Source organism: Rhinoderma darwinii, chromosome 5 (genome assembly GCF_050947455.1).
Source record: "Rhinoderma darwinii isolate aRhiDar2 chromosome 5, aRhiDar2.hap1, whole genome shotgun sequence".
Lineage (NCBI taxonomy): Eukaryota > Metazoa > Chordata > Amphibia > Anura > Rhinodermatidae > Rhinoderma > Rhinoderma darwinii.
In genome coordinates, this window is record NC_134691.1 from 336,495,233 (window position 1) to 336,518,197 (window position 22,965).

General features: G+C 41.9%; 1 protein-coding gene across 2 annotated transcripts in view; it reads right to left on the minus strand.

The window, feature by feature from the left end:
• AGMO (alkylglycerol monooxygenase) overlaps positions 1-22,965 on the minus strand; it is a 191,295-nt gene that overhangs the window by 99,537 nt on the left and 68,793 nt on the right. For both annotated transcript variants that reach the window (XM_075828773.1, XM_075828774.1), the window contains exon 5: positions 13,994-14,097. In XM_075828773.1, the coding sequence (XP_075684888.1) occupies positions 13,994-14,097 (104 nt within the window). The remainder of the gene's footprint in view (positions 1-13,993; positions 14,098-22,965) is intronic.

Below are 22,965 nucleotides of genomic sequence, written 5' to 3' on the forward strand. Positions count from 1 at the left end.
TCCTACTGCCACATAAGAAGACTCCAGTATTATCAATGCCACATGGTAAAGTTCCTACTGCCACATAAGAAGACTCCAGTATTATCAATGGCACATGGTAAAGGTCCTACTGCCACATAAGAAGACTCCAGTATTATCAATGGCACATGGTAAAGGTCCTACTGCCACATAAGAAGACTCCAGTATTATCAATGGCACATGGTAAAGGTCCTACTGCCACATAAGAAGACTCCAGTATTATCAATGGCACATGGTAAAGGTCCTACTGCCACATAAGAAGACTCCAGTATTATCAATGGCACATGGTAAAGGTCCTACTGCCACATAAGAAGACTCCAGTATTATCAATGGCACATGGTAAAGGTCCTACTGCCACATAAGAAGACTCCAGTATTATCAATGGCACATGGTAAAGGTCCTACTGCCACATAAGAAGACTCCAGTATTATCAATGGCACATGGTAAAGGTCCTACTGCCACATAAGAAGACTCCAGTATTATCAATGGCACATGGTAAAGGTCCTACTGCCACATAAGAAGACTCCAGTATTATCAATGGCACATGGTAAAGGTCCTACTGCCACATAAGAAGACTCCAGTATTATCAATGGCACATGGTAAAGGTCCTACTGCCACATAAGAAGACTCCAGTATTATCAATGGCACATGGTAAAGGTCCTACTGCCACATTAGAAGACTCCAGTATTATCAATGGCACATGGTAAAGGTCCTACTGCCACATTAGAAGACTCCAGTATTATCAATGGCACATGGTAAAGGTCCTACTGCCACATAAGAAGACTCCAGTATTATAAATGGCACATGGTTAATTGGGTGCCCTGTTACAGGTTCTGCATTGGGGCCCAGGAGCCTTAGGCCCTGTTCACACTTGGTTTTTTTTTGCCGTGCTTTTTGCAGTGGAAACCGCGTCGGAAACCACAGCAAAAAACTTCTGAAATCAATGGGAGGCAAAGGCATTTTTTTTTGTCCCGCGATGGGAAAAAAAACACGGAAAAAGAAGCGACATGCGTCTCTGACCTCCTATTGATATAATTGGAAGGCAGAGAAAGCAGCATTTTTTGCCCGCGGCGCTCAATGGCTGTGGCCGAAAAACACGGCAAACAGCATGCAGGCAGGTCAAAATCTGCTTCAAAATTCCAGATGGAATTTTGAGGACAGATTTTTCTGCCTGGAAAAGACTCTGTGTGAACAGGGCCTTAAGAGAATTGGATTTTTGGGCTTGAGGGTATCCATTGTATGGTGAAATTAGAGCCTACAAGTTAATCCCAAGAGCATGTCACTCAAGAATAAGAGTAGAGGGACATAACCAGAGGCATAACTAGAAAATACTGGGCCCACTAGCAAACTTTTAAAAGACCCCCTACCCAAGATAAATTATAGGTCAAGATAACCTCTGTTATATATAATATTGGAACCTAGTGCCCAATTAACACCACAATAAAGAGCCCACAAAATATCACCATACAGTCCCCAGAACAGAAATATAAAATTAGTACATACAGTAAACACATTCTCCTCTTATACTATATGTGTTGTCACGTATACATATTCACACTCAATACATACACACATATGTATTGTCACTTCATACTCATTACATACATGACCTCCCACATCCGCACGATGACATACATCTTCACACATCTGCACGCTCGCTACATACAATCAAATATTCATATGTACGCTCACTACATACATTCAAATATACATATGTACGCTCACTACATACATTCAAATATACATATGTACGCTCACTACATACATTTAAATATACATATGTACGCTCACTACATACATTCAAATATACATATGTACGCTCACTACATACATTCAAATATACATATGTACGCTCACTACATACATTTAAATATACATATGTACGCTCACTACATACATTCAAATATACATATGTACGCTCACTACATACATTCAAATATACATATGTATGCTCACTACATACATTCAAATATACATATGTACGCTCACTACATACATTTAAATATACATATGTACGCTCACTACATACATTCAAATATACATATGTACGCTCACTACATACATTCAAATATACATATGTACGCTCACTACATACATTCAAATATACATATGTACGCACACTACATACAATCAAATATTCATATGTACGCTCACTACATGCATTCAATTATACATATGTACACTCACTACATACATTCAAATATACATATGTACGCTCACTACATGCATTCAATCAAATATTCATATGTACGCTCACTACATACATTCAAATATTCATATGTACGCTCACTACATGCATTCAATTATACATATGTACGCTCACTACATACATTCAAATATACATATGTACGCTCACTACATACATTCAATCAAATATACATATGTACGCTCACTACATACATTCAAATATACATATGTACGCTCACTACATGCATTCAATCAAATATTCATATGTACGCTCACTACATACATTCAAATATTCATATGTACGCTCAGTACATGCATTCAATTATACATATGTACGCACACTACATACAATCAAATATACATATGTACGCTCACTACATACATTCAAATATACATATGTACGCTCACTACATACATTCAATCAAATATTCATATGTACGCTCACTACATACATTCAAATATTCATATGTACGCTCACTACATGCATTCAATTATACATATGTACGCTCACTACATACATTCAAATATACATATGTACGCTCACTACATACAATCAAATATTCATATGTATGCTCACTACATGCATTCAATTATACATATGTACGCTCACTACATGCATTCAAATATACATATGTACGCTCACTACATACATTCAAATATACATATGTACGCTCACTACATACATTCAAATATACATATGTACGCTCACTACATACATTCAAATATACATATGTACGCTCACTACATACAATCAATCAAATATTCATATGTACGCTCACTACATACATTCAAATATTCATATGTACGCTCACTACATGCATTCAATTATACATACGTACGCTCACTACATACATTCAAATATACATATGTACGCTCACTACATACAATCAAATATTCATATGTACGCTCACTACATGCATTCAATTATACATATGTACGCTCACTACATGCATTCAAATATACATATGTACGCTCACTACATACATTCAAATATACATATGTACGCTCACTACATGCATTCAATTATACATATGTACGCTCACTACATACATTCAAATATACATATGTACGCTCACTACATACAATCAAATATTCATATGTACGCTCACTACATGCATTCAATTATACATATGTACGCTCACTACATGCATTCAAATATACATATGTACGCTCACTACATACATTCAAATATACATATGTACGCTCACTACATGCATTCAATTATACATATGTACGCTCACTACATACATTCAAATATACATATGTACGCTCACTACATACATTCAAATATACATATATACGCTCACTACATACAATCAAATATACATATGTACGCTCACTACATACATTCAAATATACATATGTACGCTCACTACATACATGCAGACACACCTAGACACATTATAACTAAAAACATGTATATGCTCCCAAAAAAAGTCACCTGTGAAAGGAGGTATTGGAAGCTGGAATGGAAGGCAAATTTTGTCTGGGCCCCCATCCCACCCCACGGTTACATAATCCGCCACTGCTGGAGAAGATTCCTTTCCTTTAACCCCATTAAGGGGTTGGATAATCCCTTTTTGTTAAGACCGGGTTTCCACGTGACAGATACGCTACATAAAAACCACGCAGCGTATCCGACCTGAAACCCGCAGTACATTCCGTCGGAAAATTGCAGCACATTGTGTTATGTTTTTTTTTACGGAATTTCCTCTGCGGATAGCAGCGGTAAAAAATGCTCATGCTTACGTGGGCCGATGTTATGGCGATGCGACCCTCCGTTGCAGACCGGTCAGGCCTACCTGGATGACGCTGCAGCCTGTGATTGGCTGCAGCAGTCACATGGAAAGCAACGTCATTCCAGGAGGCCGGACTGCAGGAAGTAGGAAGGCATTCTGGGTAAGTATGATTTTTTTAAATTCTTCCGAAGTTTCGATTTTGGCGGCGTAATCGCTGAGACTATGCCACAAAAGTCACAACCCTTGGCTTTCTGTTGCGGGTTTTGCATCACCATTGAATTCAATGGGGAAAACCCGCAACGGAAAATCAACAAAAACGCAGCATAAATTGACATGCTGCAGAATTAGGCTGGGTTCACATGTGGTGGAATTTCACTTGAATTCCGCTGCGGACACTCCGCAGCGTTAATCCGCAGCGGAGCCGTTTCTCCATTGACTTCCACTTCTATTTAGAAGTGTTCGTTTAGACGATGCGTAAAATTCCGCTGCGGAGCATAGGCTGCGGAGCGGAATTTGGTGTCCGCAGCATGCTCTGTCTGTTGCGGACCAGTGGCGGACTCATGGCGGAATTTCTCCATTGACTTCAATGGAGATTCAAAGTTCCGCAATGAAGTCCGCAGCTGTCATGCACATGTTATGTGTGCTGCGGATCCGTCTTGCTTTTTGGACATGACATTTCTTCATTCTGGCTGGACCTATGTATTTCTAGGTCTACAGCCAGACTGAGGAAGTCAATGGGGCTCCCGTAATTACGGGAGCGTTGCTAGGCGACGTCAGTAAATAGTCACTGTCCAGGGTGCTGAAAGAGTTAAGCGATCAGCAGTAACTGTTTCTGCACCCTGGACAGTGACTACCGATCCCAATATACAGCAACCTGTACAAAAATAGAAGTTCATACTTACCGAGAACTCCCTGCTTCTGTCTCCAGTCCGGCTTCCCAGGATGACGTTTCAGTCTAAGTGACGGCTGCAGCCAATCACAGGCCAATCACAGGCTGCAGCGGTCACATGGACTGGCGCGTCATCCAGGGAGGTCGGGCTGGATGCCGAAAGAGGGACGCGTCACCAAGACAACGGCCGGTAAGTATGAAATTCGTTTACTCTCACTAGGGAAAGTGCTGTCCCTTCTCTCTATCCTGCACTGATAGAGAGAAGGGAAGCACTTTTACCGCAGTCCGCAGCAGCTAGTCCGCATCAATTTACTGCACATTTTCGGCAGATCCGCCGCAGAATCTGCAACACAGATTCTGTGCGGCATTGATGCGGACAGTTGCGGAGGAAATCCGCCACGTGTGGGCATGCCCTTAAATTCCTCACCGCAGGTGAATTTATTAACGTTTACGCTGCTGGTTTTTTCCGCAGCGCAGGCAGATTTACTAAATCTCAACCACTTTGCTGCTACTGTAAATGCTGCGGAACTTCCGCACAGAATTCCGTTGCGTAAATTCTGCAGCGTTTACGCTACGTGGGAACCCGGCCTAAAAGCTTTACCTAACACTAAGCTGATCACACATTTTCCCGCTGTTGGGACCCCCAGCGATCTGCTGTAATCTGGGGGGAACACTGTAACGTAGTGCTGTTTCCCTGCAGCGCCACTAGAGGGAAAATGGAGTATTACACAGTTGTCATTGATTTTAGTGGGCTGTCTGCGGACTGTATGGATGCGCCCGGTCCTCCAGAGTGAAGCTGCTCTCCACTAATAGACACGGAGTTATGAGTCCTGCTCGATATCAATGGTGATGGAAACCCAGCTAATGATTTCCGTCGGTCACCGTTGTGACAGGGTTCCGTTGTTCAGTCAACTACGCTATTGATTCCATCAAAACAGTGCCACCTCTGTCCACAGGTTGTGTGTGGTATTGCAGCTCAGCCTAATTCACTTCAATGGAGCTCAGCTGCAATACCAGATGCAACCCATATACAGGTGTGGCGCTGTTTCTGGAAAAAAGCATCTATGTTTTTTTGTTTTTTTTAAATCCTGGACAACCCCTTTAAGCTGAGCAGAGCTCAGGAACCACGAATGTCTATTGTGTCCTGCAGATTTTATGTATTTTATCGACATTAAAGTCAAGGTCAATTAGAAAAGATTTAACAAATATTCTGTTGACTTTGAGGGTGCTGATGGTCATAGCAGAAACTGCACTCGTTCGACTCTGCTGAATATAAAACCCCAAATTGTTCTCATTGCATGAGGGATATTACATTTCTATTCACGGCCGTGTGAACACATTCTTTCTTGTTGATATTTGCATAGTGCGGTCACACTCTCACCCTTCTCTATTTGTGGAAAGAGACTCTTAATAACTACACACATGAATAAAGTGCAAAGATACGCAAAATGTGCATTGGAAACTGCATATAAGATGTAATTGTATCAGCGTTCACATTTATAACAGGTAATTGTATATCCAGATGTAGCAGAGCCGAGTTTTTGATTTGCCACCCAACTCATGGTTATATCAGGATTTGTTACCAGGGTTTTACAGAGGACTTGCAGGTACTACAGAGTTACTAATGGTGCACAATGGAAACAGTTCAATGGCAAATTGCAAATTCAGCTTTGCTACATCTGTATTTGTATGTACGAGAAGGAAAATGATGTAACAATATGTAGACAATGCAGTATTTAAGGGAAAGGAGTGTACTGATTGGGTGGGAAGTCACAAACTGAGAGTCACATAGAGAAAGGAGCAGGGTCTCCAGCAGCACAGAGTATTTCAGAAGAAGAGTGTGTTGTTCTTGGGGAAAGTCACAAACTCAGAGTTAATTCATGGAAAGAGACGGGACCCCAACAGCACAGAGTATTTCAGGAGAGGCGTGTGCTGATTTTGAAGGGTGCAGTGACCTGTCCACCTATGTGATGATGCTAGTGAGGACAGGGCGGCGAAAAACGGCCGAAAAATCAGAAACAGAACGCTTCCAAACATCTGCCCATTTCAATGGGAAAAACGGCGTTCTGTTCTGACGGGGCGTTTTTTTACGTGGCCGTTTTGAAAAACTACCACTTTAAAAAACGCCTGCGAAAAAGAAGTGCATGTCACTTCTTGAGCCGTTCTTGGGGCAGTTTTTCGTTGACTGTATAGAAAAACGGCTCCAAAAACGGCCGTAAAAAACGCAGCGAAACACGCGAGTTGCTAAAAAAACTTCTGAAAATCAGGAGCTGTTTTCCCTAGAAAACCGCTCCGTATTTTCAGATGTTTTTTAGTAAGCGTGTGAACATACCCTTACAGCGGCAATGTTATGATGTGATGAGGAAAATGGAGATAAGTGGGAGGTCACAATAGAAGATTTACATAGCAAATGGAGCAGGATCTCCAGCAGCACAGAGTATTTAATGAGATTATATTGTATTGGTTGGAATCTGTCTGTTTATGTGATTATGGGGGTCCGTGAGCTAGACCATGCTTGAACAAAGAGGCACCATTCACTTTGTGATGTACAACACCCCTAGCATAGGAATGGATGGGACTGTAATGTGCATCTGTAGATGTAGCTACATTAAAGCCGAGGGGCAGAGAATTTGATTGAGGCCCCTTTAATCTATCCATCAATGAGGGTCTTGAATTACAGATCCCCAGCAATGTTATCTTGTTTAAATAAGTCCTAAAATCTGTGTTTACTAATTCCTTAATATATTTTTATAGTAGTTGGAGTTCCTTTTCTCTGATACAGAGCTGCAGTCACCACTAGAGGGAGCTCAGGAGTTTACTGCATACTGTTTATACATTGAACTAAAAAATAACATAGTATGCAGTAAGCTCTCGAGCTCCCCCTAGTGGTGGCTGCAGGCAGATAGAATGTTATCATGTAACTCTTTCTCGCTCTCTCCCTATACAGGTTTTTGTCACTCAGTATTACAAAAATGGAGCTCAGAACCCTATATTAAGAACAGCAGATTAATAATAAAAATGACATGATGATAAATTGTGAAGATTCACTTTGAGGGCATGTTCACACGCATGTGTTTTTCGCCTCCAAACATCTGCCCATTGATTTCAAGGGGAAAAACTGCGTTTTGTTCGGACTGAGCGTTTTTTTTACGTGGCCAATTAAAAAAAAAAAAAAACGCCCTGGAAAAAGAAGTGCATGTGCATGTCACTTCTTGAGCCGTTTTTGGAACTGTTTTTCATTGTGTCAATGGAAAAACACCTCCAAAAACGGCTCGAAAAAGCGCATAAAAAAGTTTGATGCTTTAAAAACGGCTAAAAATCAGAGGCGGTTTTCCCCTGTAAACAGCTCCGTATTTTACAGCCGTTTTTACTTTTGCGTGTGAACATCGCCTTAGGGTATGTTCACACGCAGTGTTTTCAGGCGTTTTTCGCCTCGAAAACTGCCTGAAAAAACGGAAGCTGAATGCCGCCAAACATCTACCCAATGATTTAAATGGGAAAAACAGTGTTTCGTTCAGACGGGGCTTGTTTTTACACGGCCGTTTGAAAAAAAAAAAGGGTGCGTAAAAAAAACGCCCCGTAAAAAGAAGCGCATGTCACTTCTTGAGCCGTTTTTCATTGTGTCAATAGAAAAACCGCTCCAAACAAAGCAGCAAAAATAAGTTTAATTTAAAAACGTCTGGAAGTCGAGGCAGTTTTCCCTTGAAAAATGCTCCATATTTTACAGCGGTTTTACTTTTGCGTGTGAACATGGCCTGAGTCTACGGCCGGCTTTTCCTCGGCGTTCCTCGGGCATCTGTCTGTGCAGTGTATTCGTGTCATTATAGACAGAGATCCTGGAAGCGGCACATGGCGGAGTGAGCCTATAAGATGTCTTTTCCTGTTTTATCCCGTCACGACGGCCAGATGACCTTACACATTTCCCAGGCACCTGCTGCAACACAAACTAACAGGTCATAAGAGATGCCGATGGGTCCGGCCCTTCTTCTCTACGCTGTTCAGATATTTTTCTTGGCACCAGGGACTGAACAGGTGAAATTAAGTACAGCTCAGCTTGTTTACGCTCTTCTTAAAGAGATATGCTGCGCTCAGCGATCCCTGATCGGGGAAATGACTTTTAAAAATAGAAAATAATCCTGCAGTCAGATAAGGTGATAGCGAGAAGGCTTAGAAATAGAATTTATGGAATATCTAGGGAATATGTGTCACTTTGTAGAACTGCAGCAACCGAAAGGATAAAGACGGTACAAAATATGTAAATGATTACACAGAAATTAGGGAAACCACAATCATCATCATCCTCCTCATCATTGTATCAATAATAACATTGTCTTTGTTGTTGTTATTATTAATACTACATTTATTTTAGCAATATTGATAATGTAGCAAACCAAAGAAACAATTAACCCCTTAAGGACACAGCCTGTTTTGGCCTTCAGGACACAGCCGATTTTTTCAAATCTGACATGTGTCACTTTATGTGGTAATAACTCCGGAACGCTTTTACCTATCCAAGCGATTCTGAGATTGTTTTCTCGTGATATATTGTACTTTATGTTAGTGAAAAAATTTGGTCGATAAATTCAATATTTATTTGTGAAAAACTTCAAATTTTAGCAAAAATTTGCACAAATTTGCATTTTTCTAAATGTAAATGTATTTGCTTGTGAAACAGATAGTAATACCACACAAAATAGTTACTAGTTACCATTTCCTAAATGTCTACTTTATGTTTGCATCATTATTTTTCACGTCCTTTTATTTTTCTAGGACGTTACGAGGCTTAGAACTTTAGCAGCAATTTCTCATATTTTCAATAAAATTTCAAAAGGCTATTTTTTCAGGGACCAGTTCAGTTCTGAAGTGGCTTTGAGGGCCTTATATATTAGAAAGTCCCCATAAATCACCCCATTTTGAAAACGGCACCCCTCAAGGTATTCAAAACCACATTCAGAAAGTATTTGAACCCTTTAGGCGTTTCACAGGAATTAAGGCAAAGTAGAGGTGAAATTTACAAATTTCATTTTTTTTGCCGAAATTCATTTGTAATAAAAAAAAATCTGTAACACAGAAGGTTTTACCAGAGAAACGCAACTCAATATTTATTGCCCAGATTCTGCAGATTTTAGAAATATCCAACATGTGGCCCTAGTGTGATAATGGACTGAAACACCGGCCGCAGAAGCAAAGGAGCACCTAGGGGATTTTGGGGCCTCCTTTTTTTAGGAATATATTTTAGGCACCATGTCAGGTTTGAGGAGGTCTTGTGGTACCTAAACAGTCGAAACCCCCAAAAAGTGACCCCATTTAGGAAACTACACCCCTCAAGGCATTTTTCTAGGGGTATAGTTAGCATTTTGACCCCACAGTTTTTTTGCAGAATTTAGTGGAATTAGTCTGTGAAGAAGAAAATCACCTATTTTTCTGTGGAAACATAGAATTTTTTCATTTTTACATGGAATAAATTAGAAAAAGCACCCCAAAATTTGTAAAGCAATTTCTTCCGATTACGGCAATACCCCATATGTGGTCGTAAACTGATGTGTGGACCCACAGCAGGACTCAGAAGGGAGGGAGCGCCTTTTGGATTTTGGAGCGCAGATTTTGCTGGATTGGTTTTCAGTGCCATGTCCGGTTTGCAACGCCCCGGAGGGACCAAAACAGTGGAAACCCGCCAAAAGTGACCCCATTTTGGAATTTACACCCCTCAAGGAATTTTTCTAGGGGTATAGTGAGCATTTTGGCCCCTCAGGATCTTTTTTAGAGCTAAGGTGACCAAAAAACAGCAATTTTGGTGCTTTAAATTCTTTATTTATAACAGCGTTCACCGTGCGCAATAAATTACGTTTTACTTTATTCTGCCGGTCGGTACGATTACGCCAATACCATATGTGTATAGTTTTTTTTACGTTTTGCAGCGTTTGCACAATAAAATTAAGTTTCTATAAAATAATTTATTTTCTGGGACACGCTATTCTGAGCCGTAACTTTTTTATTTTTTCGTCAAAAAAGCTGTGGGAGGTCTTGTTTTTTGCGGGACGGGTTGTAGTTTTTATTGGTACCATTTTGGGGTAAATGCAACTTTTTGACCACTTTTTATTCTATATCTTGGGAGGGGTGGTGACCAAAAAATAGCGATGCTGACAGTTTTCCGTTTATTTTGTTTGCGGCGTTCACCGTGCAGAAAAATGAACATTATAGTTTCATAGTTTGGGCCGTTACGAACGCGGCGATGCCAAATATGTGTACTTTTTTTTAACATTTTCATTTTTTCCCTATAATAAATGACTTATTATAGGAAAACAAAACCTTTTATTTTTACACTTTTATAAAACATTTTTATTAACTTTTTTTTAACTTTTTACACTTTATATTTTTGTTAACTTTTCTTTTACTTTTTACACTTTCTTTTTTGACCTGCAGCTCTGATCGCTGCTAGAATACATTACACTACCTAGGTAGTGTAACGTATTCCAACTGTCAGTGTGACGTCACAGTCACTCTGACAGTTGGTCTACGAGGATCAACAGAGGCTGATCCTCATAGGCTGACATACATGGCAGACCTGGGGGCCGTTGTCTGGCCCCCGGGTGCCATCACAAGCATCAGAAGCCCCCACGATTGCATGGGGGCTGCTGATGCGCTACAAACCCGCTACATGCGGAGATCGCAATCGAGCCCCGCATGTAACGGGTTAATTGCCAAAATCAGCGGCAATGAGCCGCTGATCGGCAACACTGGAGAGTGTCAGCTGTCGGGGACAGCTGATCTCCAAGTTCCCGATGCACACTGTCGCTGACAGTGTGCATCGGGAACGGCACAGTGACTTTCTGTCACTCTGACAGGAAGCCTATCAGGACCAGCCGAAGGTTGGTCCTGATGGGCTTCCGTCCATTGCAGCCATTGTTTGGCTTCAGTTTGCCATACTAACTATCGGCAGACCCCGCGATTTCGGACGGGGGTCTGCCGATATGCTAGAAACCCCTAAAATTCGGCGATTGCACCCGATCACCGAATTTAAGGGGTTAATTCACCGAAATCAGCGGCAAAGGACCGCTGGCCGGCAAGAGGGGAGTGTCAGCTGTCGGCGACAGCTGACCTCCCGATTCCCGATGCACACTGCCAGTAACTATACGTCCTCGTGCGGGAAGTAACCTCCCGCAACGACGGACAGTTACGTCCTGGTGCGGGTAGGGGTTAAACTGGACAGCACATTTGACTTATCGGACCCCCTTATTCGGCATCTTCGGTTTTGGTCTGCTGGTCCTAGGACTAAATCTAAGGAGGCAGAAAAATCACCGCACTTTGGTGTTCTTGGGTGCTTGGAGTAGGTCCCCATGTATAGAACCTCGGCACCCAAATATAATGCACATCTACTTATTAGGGTATGTTCACACGTTGTGTTTTGAGGCGTATTTCAGGGCGTAAACAGGCCGAAATACGCATGAAAAAACGTTAGCTGAACGCCTACAAACATCTGCCCATTGAATTCAATGGGAAACACTGCGTTCCGTTCAGATGGGGCGTTCTAAAAAATGCAACATAAAAGAAACGCCCCATAAAAAGAAGGAGCGTGTCACTTCTTGAGTATTTTCGGCGCTGTTTATCATTGTGTCAATGGGAAAAGAGCTACAAAAACGTCTCCAAAAAACGCCTTGAAAAAAAGTTTTTAGCTTCAAAACCAGCTAAAAATCAGAGGCTGTTTTCTCTGAACCGGCTCAGTAATTTTCAGCTGTTTTTTATTCTGCGTGTGAACATAGCCTAAGAGATACATAGGACAACTCACATATAGGTGAATATTTTTGGTCATCACACCTTCCGATTCTCCATATGTCCCACCATATATCTAGCGCCATAGAGAGTAGAGGTTGTAATTTGGTCCATGTGTTATGATATTATGATGCGAGCCCGAGTGCCGGCCGGTAAAATCGGCCATTCTGCCCGGCCGGTTTGCATAAAGTTTTGCATCCGTGCCGGGCCGGGCAGATCCGGACAGTGACATCAGCGGCAACTCCTGAAGGGGAATCCCCATGTGTTCGGGGATTCCGCTTCAGGAGTTTCCCCTGATGTCACTGCCCAGATATGGACAGAGACATCAAGCGCTCTGTCCAGGAGCGGAATCCCCAAACACACGGGGATTCCGCTCCTTCAGGGAGCTAAAGTGCGGCTAGCACATAGCAGAGCGGGGAGATACCTCCCCGCTCTGCTATAGTGGCGTCGCTACGGTAGTAGCAGCCGCCGCAGCAGCAGCAGCTGCTGCTACTAGTGGCGCCATCGAAGGTGTCGCCGGGCCAGGGTGCTTTTAACAAGCAGGGGAAGGGAGCCAGCGCAGCGCTCCCTCCACCTGCTGTACACCCCGGCCCTGCCACACAGTGTACAGCGATGCCATTCGTCAGAATGGCATCAACTCCTCCTCCTCACATGCACTCTGCGCTGTGAGGAGGAGATAGAGCGCAAGCGCCGGGAAACCCGGCCATCACTCGGGACACATTCCGGTGATGGCCGTGTAATACCCGGCCCCATAGACTTCTATGGGAGCCGGGCGGCCGGGTACTCGGGCAAAGATAGAGCATGTCCTATTTTTTGACGGCCGGATTTCCCGGCCGTCAAAAAATCGGTCATGTGAATAGCCCCATTAGGGGTCTATTATTCCTAATGCAGCCGGGTGCCGGCCGATTTATGAACGGCCGGCACCCGGCCGGGAAACCCTGTCATGTGAATGAGGCCTTAGTGGTTTTCCAGAGGGCAGGAGGTCATGACTTATGCGAGCTCATAGGGGGGGGGGGGTTATGGAGCAGTTCTGTCCTGCTGTGCCCACCCACCTCTATGAAAGAAATCCATTTGTGTATGTGTTTTTGTGATTGTATGTGTGTGTGTGTGTCACAGTGTGTGGTTATTTTTCATGTACACATGTATATACTTTGTAAATATGGATGTGAACCCCCCTCCCCTTACAAAATCCTGCGTACACCCTGGTCATACTAATAGAGCCCGACATCGAGGTCTGGTGCCTGACAATGAAGTAGAACTGAACCGCTGTCTGTTTCCGGGGGCAACCAGAAGAATTTTGAAGGCAGCTATGAATATAAATAAAAAAAATATGGAAAGCACTCGATATTATTCCCTTGTCTAATACTTTATAGACACCAAAATGACTTACCCAAGAAAAATATTTTTGTAGAAAGGACTGCCGTAAAGCTGTAGTTAGGTTGTAATCCTCTGAACTGTGGTGAGTTTGATGCCCGGCCCAAATGATGTTAACTTCTGTGTAAAAATAATAACAGTAAAATGATAAATAATATACCTGAAATATGGACGACTAAAGTAGTCACCCAAAACATTTCTGCGCAGTTCACATAATTATTAACATTGGGTCAAGGGTGAAGAGCATTGGGAATATGTTATCAGGAAATGGAGGCGCCCAGACGATGACCTGGATACAACCTACGGAGGATGTGGGACAAACCTGAGGTACGCCCTAAGGCTATGTTCACACGGCCTATTTACGGACGTAATTCGGGCGTTTTTGCCCCGAATTACGTCTGAAAATAGCGCCTCAATAGCGCTGACAAACATCTGCCCATTGAAACCAATGGACAGACGTTTGTCTGTTCACACGAGGCGTATATTTACGCGCCGCTGTCAAATGACGGCGCGTAAATAGACGCCCGCGTCAAAGAAGTGACCTGTCACTTCTTTGGCCGTAATTGGAGCCGTTATTCATTGACTCCAATGAATAGCAGCGCTAATTACGCCCGTAATTGACGCGGCGTTCAAGCGCCTGCACATGCCGGTACGGCTGAAATTACGGGGATGTTTTCAGGCTGAAACATCCCCGTAATTTCAGCCGTTACGGACGCCCTCGTGTGAACATACCCTAACAGCTGCCTTTGCATTTTAGGCGGTAATGTGTAAGAATACATACAGTAGGTATTCCAATGCATGATAATAAAAAAGTAAAATTAAAAAGTAAAAGTTTCCTTGTGGGCCCAAAAAATGTAAATAAATAAAGATAAATAAAATAATGATTTAAAAAAAAAATATCAAAAATAAATGGGAATATTTTTTAATAAAGATAAATAAAATAATGATTTAAAAAAAAAATAATATAAAAAATAAATATTTTTTCATAAAAACCGTTAGATAGAAAATGTAAAAATAAATTGAAAACATCATTCAACTTGGTCAGAGAACTTATGGAAAAGCCCTGAAAATAAATAATGGCGGAATTGAATATTTCGCACCTTCCACTCAAAAACAATGTATTTAAATGAAAAGCTACATTTGACATGTATATCTACACCCCGTAATGCAGAAAACAAAACCTAGCGAAAAAATAAAAAAGTTGGAGTTCTCGGAATAAAAAAATGGTGCAAAAATGGAAAAATACGCTGCATCCTCAAGGCCAAAATGGGTCGTGTCCTCGAGGGGTTAAAGGGGTTGTCTCATGATGACGTCGGCCCTTCCCTATGTGCTCTATAAGGGCGCACCGGCGCCTTGTCTACCGCTCACGACCCGAGTGGAGAGCGACTCCAGGTTTTGCAGCCATCTGTTACTTTCTACAAAATTGCGACTTGCGCCAATTTTTTTTTTATAGGGTTGTAGACAATCTACTTGATCAGAAAACAAAGCTGTCACATAGATAAGGAACCAACGCTGACTAGATCTAATTAGCGGTCACTCCACAGCTTTCTATCTGCATGAAGAACGGCTGCCAGCTGAATCGGAGCTCCATGAGAATCTCAAAAATAGAACCTGCTGCAATCCAATAGCCGGGGCTGCCTAGAAGTAATTATGTGATCTGTGTCATAGCAAACAACACAGCCGTAACTCTGCCGCGCTACAGACGGAATCCGGGACGGAACGCTGAAACTCTCAGAATCCATGATCAAGGCGATGAAGAAGAAGCATCTTTCTGCAGTGTGTGCATAGTGCCGGATTAAAGGCCACTTTGCAAATGGGACGGCAGCCAAGGATGGAATTCCGTATACGCACGCTTGTCAGCTCAGATGAAAATAGCACGCTTATTTCAGGATCCTGAAAGGAAAAAAAAAACGCGCAAAAAAAAAAATATAAAAAATTTGATAAGACGAGATGATCCTCGAGCACAAAGCAGGAAATAATAAATATTTGTTTTACGCCAATACAAATGCTCCATAAATATAGAAAAAATAAATTGAAAATTTGGACCATAGTATTTTGGGTTTGAAGGGATTGTCTAAGATTTGAAAAACATGGCTGCATTCTCCCAAAAAACAGTGCCACCCATGGCCACAGGTTGTGTGTGGTATTGCAGCTCAGCCCCATTCACTTCAATAAAACTCAACTTCCACTACCAGATACAACCCATGGTCAGATGTGGCGCTGTTTCTATAAGAATGCAGCCTTGTTTTTCAAATTCTGGACAACCCCTTTAATTTGCACGTTTTGTAGTCTAAACATAAAATCAATTCAGACTAGATGATACGTGAATACAACACTGCTATGCAGGGAAGGGAAATGACAACCCTTTTGAGCATAATTTAAAGGAACATTATGACCAAAATTGATACACAGTGCAGAGCCTGAGGGGGGCGGAGCATGACACATGATCCAAAGAACACCAAAGAGTCATGCACTTTTAATTGCACTGTAAGAAAAAGACCCTAGTGGCAAGTGATTGGTTCCAAAGTCAACTCTTAATGTGGTCTTTTAATGGACCTTACGGCCCATTGTTGTGTCAGAGCCAAGGCCAGAAATACATGTTTTTCCAGGGTCCCACCAACCATGTGAGTAAAAATGATGGTTTCCTCTTATAGGCCAAAGAGGTTATTGAGTCCCCACAGCACCAGGTGCACCAACAACCTCTTCCACTTGGCATGCCCCAGCAGAGGTTCCTCTGGTACCTCTATGGGCCAGGTCAACTTTAAATGAAAGGGGTTGTCTCATGAAGAAAACCCCTGTCCATATGCTCTACTAGGGCATCATAGAGTGGGTCCCCAACTCAGGATCTCGTTCTATGAGCCAGAACGGAGACCAATTCTGAACAAGCAGCTCCCGTTTTGGCGGACTCAAGCTGTCCTTGTAGTACAAGAACATCAATGATCTGAATGGCCACCATGTAATACTACATTTCTCTGGCAGCCATTGCTGTAAGGGAAATGCTTGACTTTGAAAAATCAGCGGTTTGCCCGGAGCTGGACCCAAGGCGATCAGCTGATCGCCCCTGAGGCCGCTTTCTGAGGTTTCCTCTGATGAGAATTATAATTAAATCTGATGTCCTAACTAAAGCTAAATATTTTATTTTTCATTGCTGTAAGGGAAATGCCTGACTTCCCGCGACTTCTCCGGAGTTGGACCCAGAGCGATCAACTGATCGCCCCAGGGGCCACTTTCTGAAAGAGGTTTCCTCTGATGAGACAACCCTTTTAATGAATTCTGATGTCATAACTAAAGCTAGTAAGGTGTAATCCATAATAAACAAAATTTGTAAATTCCCTTAAAAAATAAAAGAATAAAGTTTGGACACTACAAAGTACCTACGAACGTATAGTAGAGCAATAGAAAATGTGCTTCATCTCTATGTAACTCCTCGGAACTCGTCCAGAAGGTCTCCTGATAATCTCCTGGTAAGTGAAGTTCTTGTGGTGTCCACGGCTGGTTCTGGCACGAGGAACGCTCCCATAGTATTTTTAGCACGTGTGAAAACTTCCCAGTAGAACAGATGAAATGCGCGGCTTAGCAAAATATTTTGGCAGCGTTGAAAAGTACAATGGAGGGGACCACCCCTGATCTGCTGTTTATGTAACGGGATTTATTGTTTAGAGTATTGTTCGCTACCCGACCGCGCCATGAAATATCACTTTTTTCTTTTTTCTTTTCTCAGCGAGTTATATTTACTATTCAGCCCCAAACATGCTCCAAATGATTAAAGATCACATACTGTCATTTACTTACTGGTCAAATATTGCGCCATTCCTGATATACTTACGTTTTGTTTGACTCAACAGCACAATTAACTCCTGAATGAACTGATTATTATGGTCCGAAATGACTAGACACTTTTTAGCAATTTTGTGTAAGGCTCTGTTCACACGCTTACTCAAAAACGTCTGAAAATACGGATATGTTTTCAAGGGAAAACAGCTCCTGATTTTCAGACGTTTTTAAGCAACTCGCGTTTTTCGCAGCGTTTCTTACGCCCGTTTTTGGAGTTGTTTTTCTATAGAGTCAATAAAAAACGGCTCCAAAAATGGCTCAAGGTGTGACATGCACTTATTTTTCATGAGCGTTTTTCAAAACGACCGCGTAAAAAAACGGCCCGTAAGAACCAAACGCTGTATTTCCCATGAAATCAATGGGCAGATGTTTAGAGGAGTTTTGTTTCCAATTTTTCGTCAGTTTTAGGGCAGATTCAGACGAACGTTGCGTTTTTGCGCGCGCAAAAAACGCGGCGTTTTGCGTGCGCAAAAACCACTGCGTGTGTCATCCGTGTATGATGCGCGGCTGCGTGATTTTCGCGCAGCCGCCATCATAGAGATGAGGCTAGTCGACGCCCGTCACTGTCCAAGGTGCTGAAAGAGCTAACTGATCGGCAGTAACTCTTTCAGCACCCTCGACAGTGAATGCCGATCACAATATACAGCAACCTGTTAAAAAAAAAGAAAAAGTTCGTACTTACCGAGAACTTCCCTCCCGGCCGTTGCCTTGGTGACGCGCCTCTCTTGACATCGGGCCCCACCTCCCTGGATGACGCGGCAGTCCATGTGACCGCTGCAGCCTGTGCTTGGCCTGTGATTGGCTGGAGCTGTCACTTGGACTGAATTGTCATCCCGGGAGGTCAGACTGGAGGAAGAAGCCGGGAGTTATCGGTAAGTCAGAACTTCGTTTTTTTTTTACAGGTTCATGTATATTGGGATCGGAAGTCACTGTCCATGGTGCTGAAACAGTTTAACTCTTTCAGCACCCTGGACAGTGACTATCTCCTGACGTCGCGTACCGGAAATTTTTTTGCCGGGTTCGGCCAAAACGAGTTCGGCCGAACCCGGTGAAGTTCGGTTCGGTTGTCCGGGTTCGCTCATCTCAAAGACACTCCGTTTGGATGTTTGGAAACAGAAAAGCACGTGGTGCTTTTCTGTTTACATTCATCCTTTTGACAGCTGGTGCGCTGTTTCAGTCGGTTCGCACGGAAGTGCTTCCGTGCAACCTGCGTGGTTTTCACGCACCCATTGACTTCAATGGGTGCGTGATGCACGAAATACGCGGAGATATTGAGCATGTCGCGCTTTTTGCGCAGCTGACAAACGCTGCGCAAAAAGCACGGACTGTCTGTACTGCCCCATAGACTTGTATTGGTCTGTGCGTGGCGCGTGAAAACCATGCGGCCCGCACGGACCCAATACACGCTCGTGTGAATCCCCCATTAAGCCGTGTGAACATACCTTTTGCGGTGGATTAACGGCCCAAACTTTTTTTTATTGTTGGGCTACCCCAAGATAATTGCTGTCTTTTTTTTTGTGGCTATTTTCTCATACTTTTAGTATTTTCTTACTATTATTATTTTATTATGGGTAAATTGTGAAAAAAGTTAAAAATATTTATTTATTTATTTAAATTTGCAATTTTATTGTCTTTTTAATATATAATATGTATAATAGTCTCAGGCGATCAGGGTGCATATAGCAGTTGTTTGAGCACTTTAAAGCCCAGGATCATACATTTGTGGTGCGTGGTCCTTAACAGGTTAAAGGTGTTTTCCGACCCTTAACAATAACCCCCAACTTGCTCCAAATCAGTAAAAATAACAGTGTTGTGAACATAGTTTAAATGCCACATGGTTCTCGCACAATGACGTGTCATAGATGGACACGTGAACACCGTAGCCAGTCGCTGGCCGCAGCGATGGCATGCCATCCATACGAATGTCACCAGAATTGGCTGCTCCGGTCCCATGTGAGTGTACAATCCTTCGCTGTGTGGGAATGATGTGGAATTTAAAGGGGTTTTCCCATTTCAGAAAGAAATGCTATATCACTAGGATTCTTTCACTTTCTGATCGGTGGGGGTCCTACCGCCACTAACTGCAGCATGGTCCCATTTATATTTCCTGCACAGTGGGTGGCCGGAATCATCACTGTACAGGGAGGAACTGTGAAGGTGTGGATAGCTCATTTAAACTAGATACTAAATAAAGCAGCTCTCGCAGCCTCTACACAGCGAGAAATCACAGCACAATCATAGCAACCAATAAACAGATTTTTATTTCCAGTTCCAGCCAATCAGCTATTGCTAACATGTTCTTGTTATTTCTGTCTCTACAGTCAGTAAAAACGTCTTTGTTCAGAGTCCGAATTTACGACTTTGATTGACGAGTGGGAAGGCTCCTATTCTTTAAACAAAAACATGAAAATATTTACAGAGCACAAAAAGTAAATTATTTCATTTTGGTGGATTACCGTTCATGTACTAATATTCCATTTTATCATTTTGCTGTTTAAAATCAATTTGAAGGCATAAAATCCCTTTGTGCCTCTTCTTCCTGGGAATGAGTGCCTCTATGGTCAATTGTTGTGAAGATCCTGACCCCAAAATCTGCTGTTATTACTTCATTCAATGTATACATTGCAGTTCTGCGCTCGAAACAAGTGCCGGTTTATCAGACTATCAAATGCCGGATGAAAGGAATTTTATTGTATATTATATTGTTATTTTTATTATTATTATTGTAATTCATTTTTTTTTTTTTTTTTTAAATACTTATGATGGAATGGGAAATATAGAAATTTATGCAATTATATAACAGTAAGGAAAACATTTTTTGAAAGCTCCGTTTATTATTTCAGCTTTAATATCATTTTCCAATGTGAACAAACACGGTTTCCAGCGGGTGGTTGTGTTTTATGCTTTTCCTCATCTGGCCCGCTGCATTTCATATGACAAACGGCCCTGCTCCTCGCAGCGATCTAGTGAGAGAGTGTCTGAGCTGTGTCACTAACTGACCCTGAACCCGCGACTCCTGACCTGGGAAAATATTTTTAGATTTAGATTAATAAAACAAAATTTATTATTTCTAAATGTGGGTACGAAATTCTTACTGTCAATTCACAACCACAAGTAAACAACAATCCAAACCTAAAAAAAAATAAAAAAAAATTTAAAGAACAAAAAAAATATATATATTTTTGGGTAATTTTTTACAAGTTTACTTTTTAGATTGAATGGTTAAAGGGGGTTGTGCAGGATTGCAAAAACAGCACCTCACCTGTCCACAGGCTGTGAGTGGTGTTGCAGCTTATCCCCATTCACTTCAATGTAGCTGAGCTGCAATACCAGATACAGCCTTTGAACAGGGGTGGCGCTGTTTCTGGATGAAATCTGCCATGTTTTCCTAATCCTGTACAATCCCTTTTCTTGGAGGAACCCTCACTATTTATTGCCTATTTCTGTAATTCCCATAGACTTGAATGGAGAGAGCAACCACCTCTCTATTCATTCCCCAACCTGGATGTGGCAGCCGCCTCTCTAGGCAAGGAAGGGGTCGGAGAACCTCCATCTATTAGACATTTATTGCATATCCTGGATTTTCCCATTATTAGCATTTACTATCTATCCATAAATCAGTGGGGTCCGACCATTGAGAACCCCTCAACACAACTCCACAAACAACAGATAACGCACTGTGATATCATAATGATGAGTTGTGCCAAACGACAAACCCAGCTCTACTACATCTAAAAAAAAAACAACAGCTGTCAAATAAAAGCCGAGGCTGAGCATTTCAATTAGAGTGTAGAGTACGAGAAGTGGTCTTGAGCAGGTGGTCAATATAAAAATATAACAGCATCTTCAGGGTCAACAAATTCCTATAAGAAACATTTAATAACGGCCGGTGCCAGCTGCTCAGCCGCCCTGCGACGCTTCATATTAAGAACCAGCAACGTTTGGCAAAACACGGAATTTGTTTTATTTAGAAGATATCCCGCAGAGGCTTCCTGGCACTTCTTCTCCTGGAGTGACTTTTCTGCAGACCTTGCTCACACAAGATCATTTTACATTGTCAATATTGAAATGCCTCGTCCGTCGGCGACCGGGCTCTGGAAGCGCGCGGATTGCAGTTTGCAGCTCTTGACACCAGAAATATCAGCGGAATTACATCTAAAGCAACACTGCAAAAATCTCAAATTATTTAAAGGGTCACAACCCCATTGCCGGTCACCAACATAGTCCACCGCGGCGACCGGGCTCTGGACGCTCGCTGATTGCAATACATAGTCATACTAAGTATATCATCTAGAAAATGAAAAATGTTTTACCAAAAGTTTTGCTCACCTCATAACCACTATGCTTGATTGCGTTTTTCCAATGCGTTTTTGAAAAGCTTGACCGATGACAAATATATATGAAAAATCCCAAAGCTGTAGGTGCTCGTAGATCCTCCTAAGCTGATCCTGTGTCGACTGCAGGTTATTGGAACAAAAATGGTGTGTAGAAAAGGCAGATCCAGCACTCAAATATTTAAAATTTCCAATTTTTATTTAGGTCATTTTAAAAACAGGGATAAAACAAAAATCCCGGGACCACGCTTACGCGTTTCAGACCACTAGGGTCCTTAGCTATGATTAAGGACCCTAGTGGTCTGAAACGCGTAAGCGTGGTCCCGGGATTTTTGTTTTATCCCTGTTTTTAAAATGACCTAAATAAAAATTGGAAATTTTAAATATGTGAGTGCTGGATCTGCCTTTTCTACACACCATTTTTGTAAGTATATAATCTGTCTAAAGATTATTATTATTATTATGTATAATATTTGTATTATTGTTGGTGTTATTATCTTATTTTTTGGTTATTATTATTTATAAGAATAAATTATTTTTTTTATGTTATTTTGGTTATTCTTAGTAGTATTATTATAAATTTGACTATTATTAATTTTATTATTATTATTAATCGTATTATTATTAACCCTTTAAAGACCGCCGATTCGCCTTTTCACAGCGGTCATTAGCGGGCCTTATTCTAGCTTTTGATGACAGCCGGGCTCCTGCTCCAACGGTAGTGATCAAAGTTTCCTTCCTTTAACCCCTCATTAGCGACCGCTGCATCTGAGTAGTTTACAGAGGGAGGAAGCGCCCTCTGTCACACATCGGCGGCCCG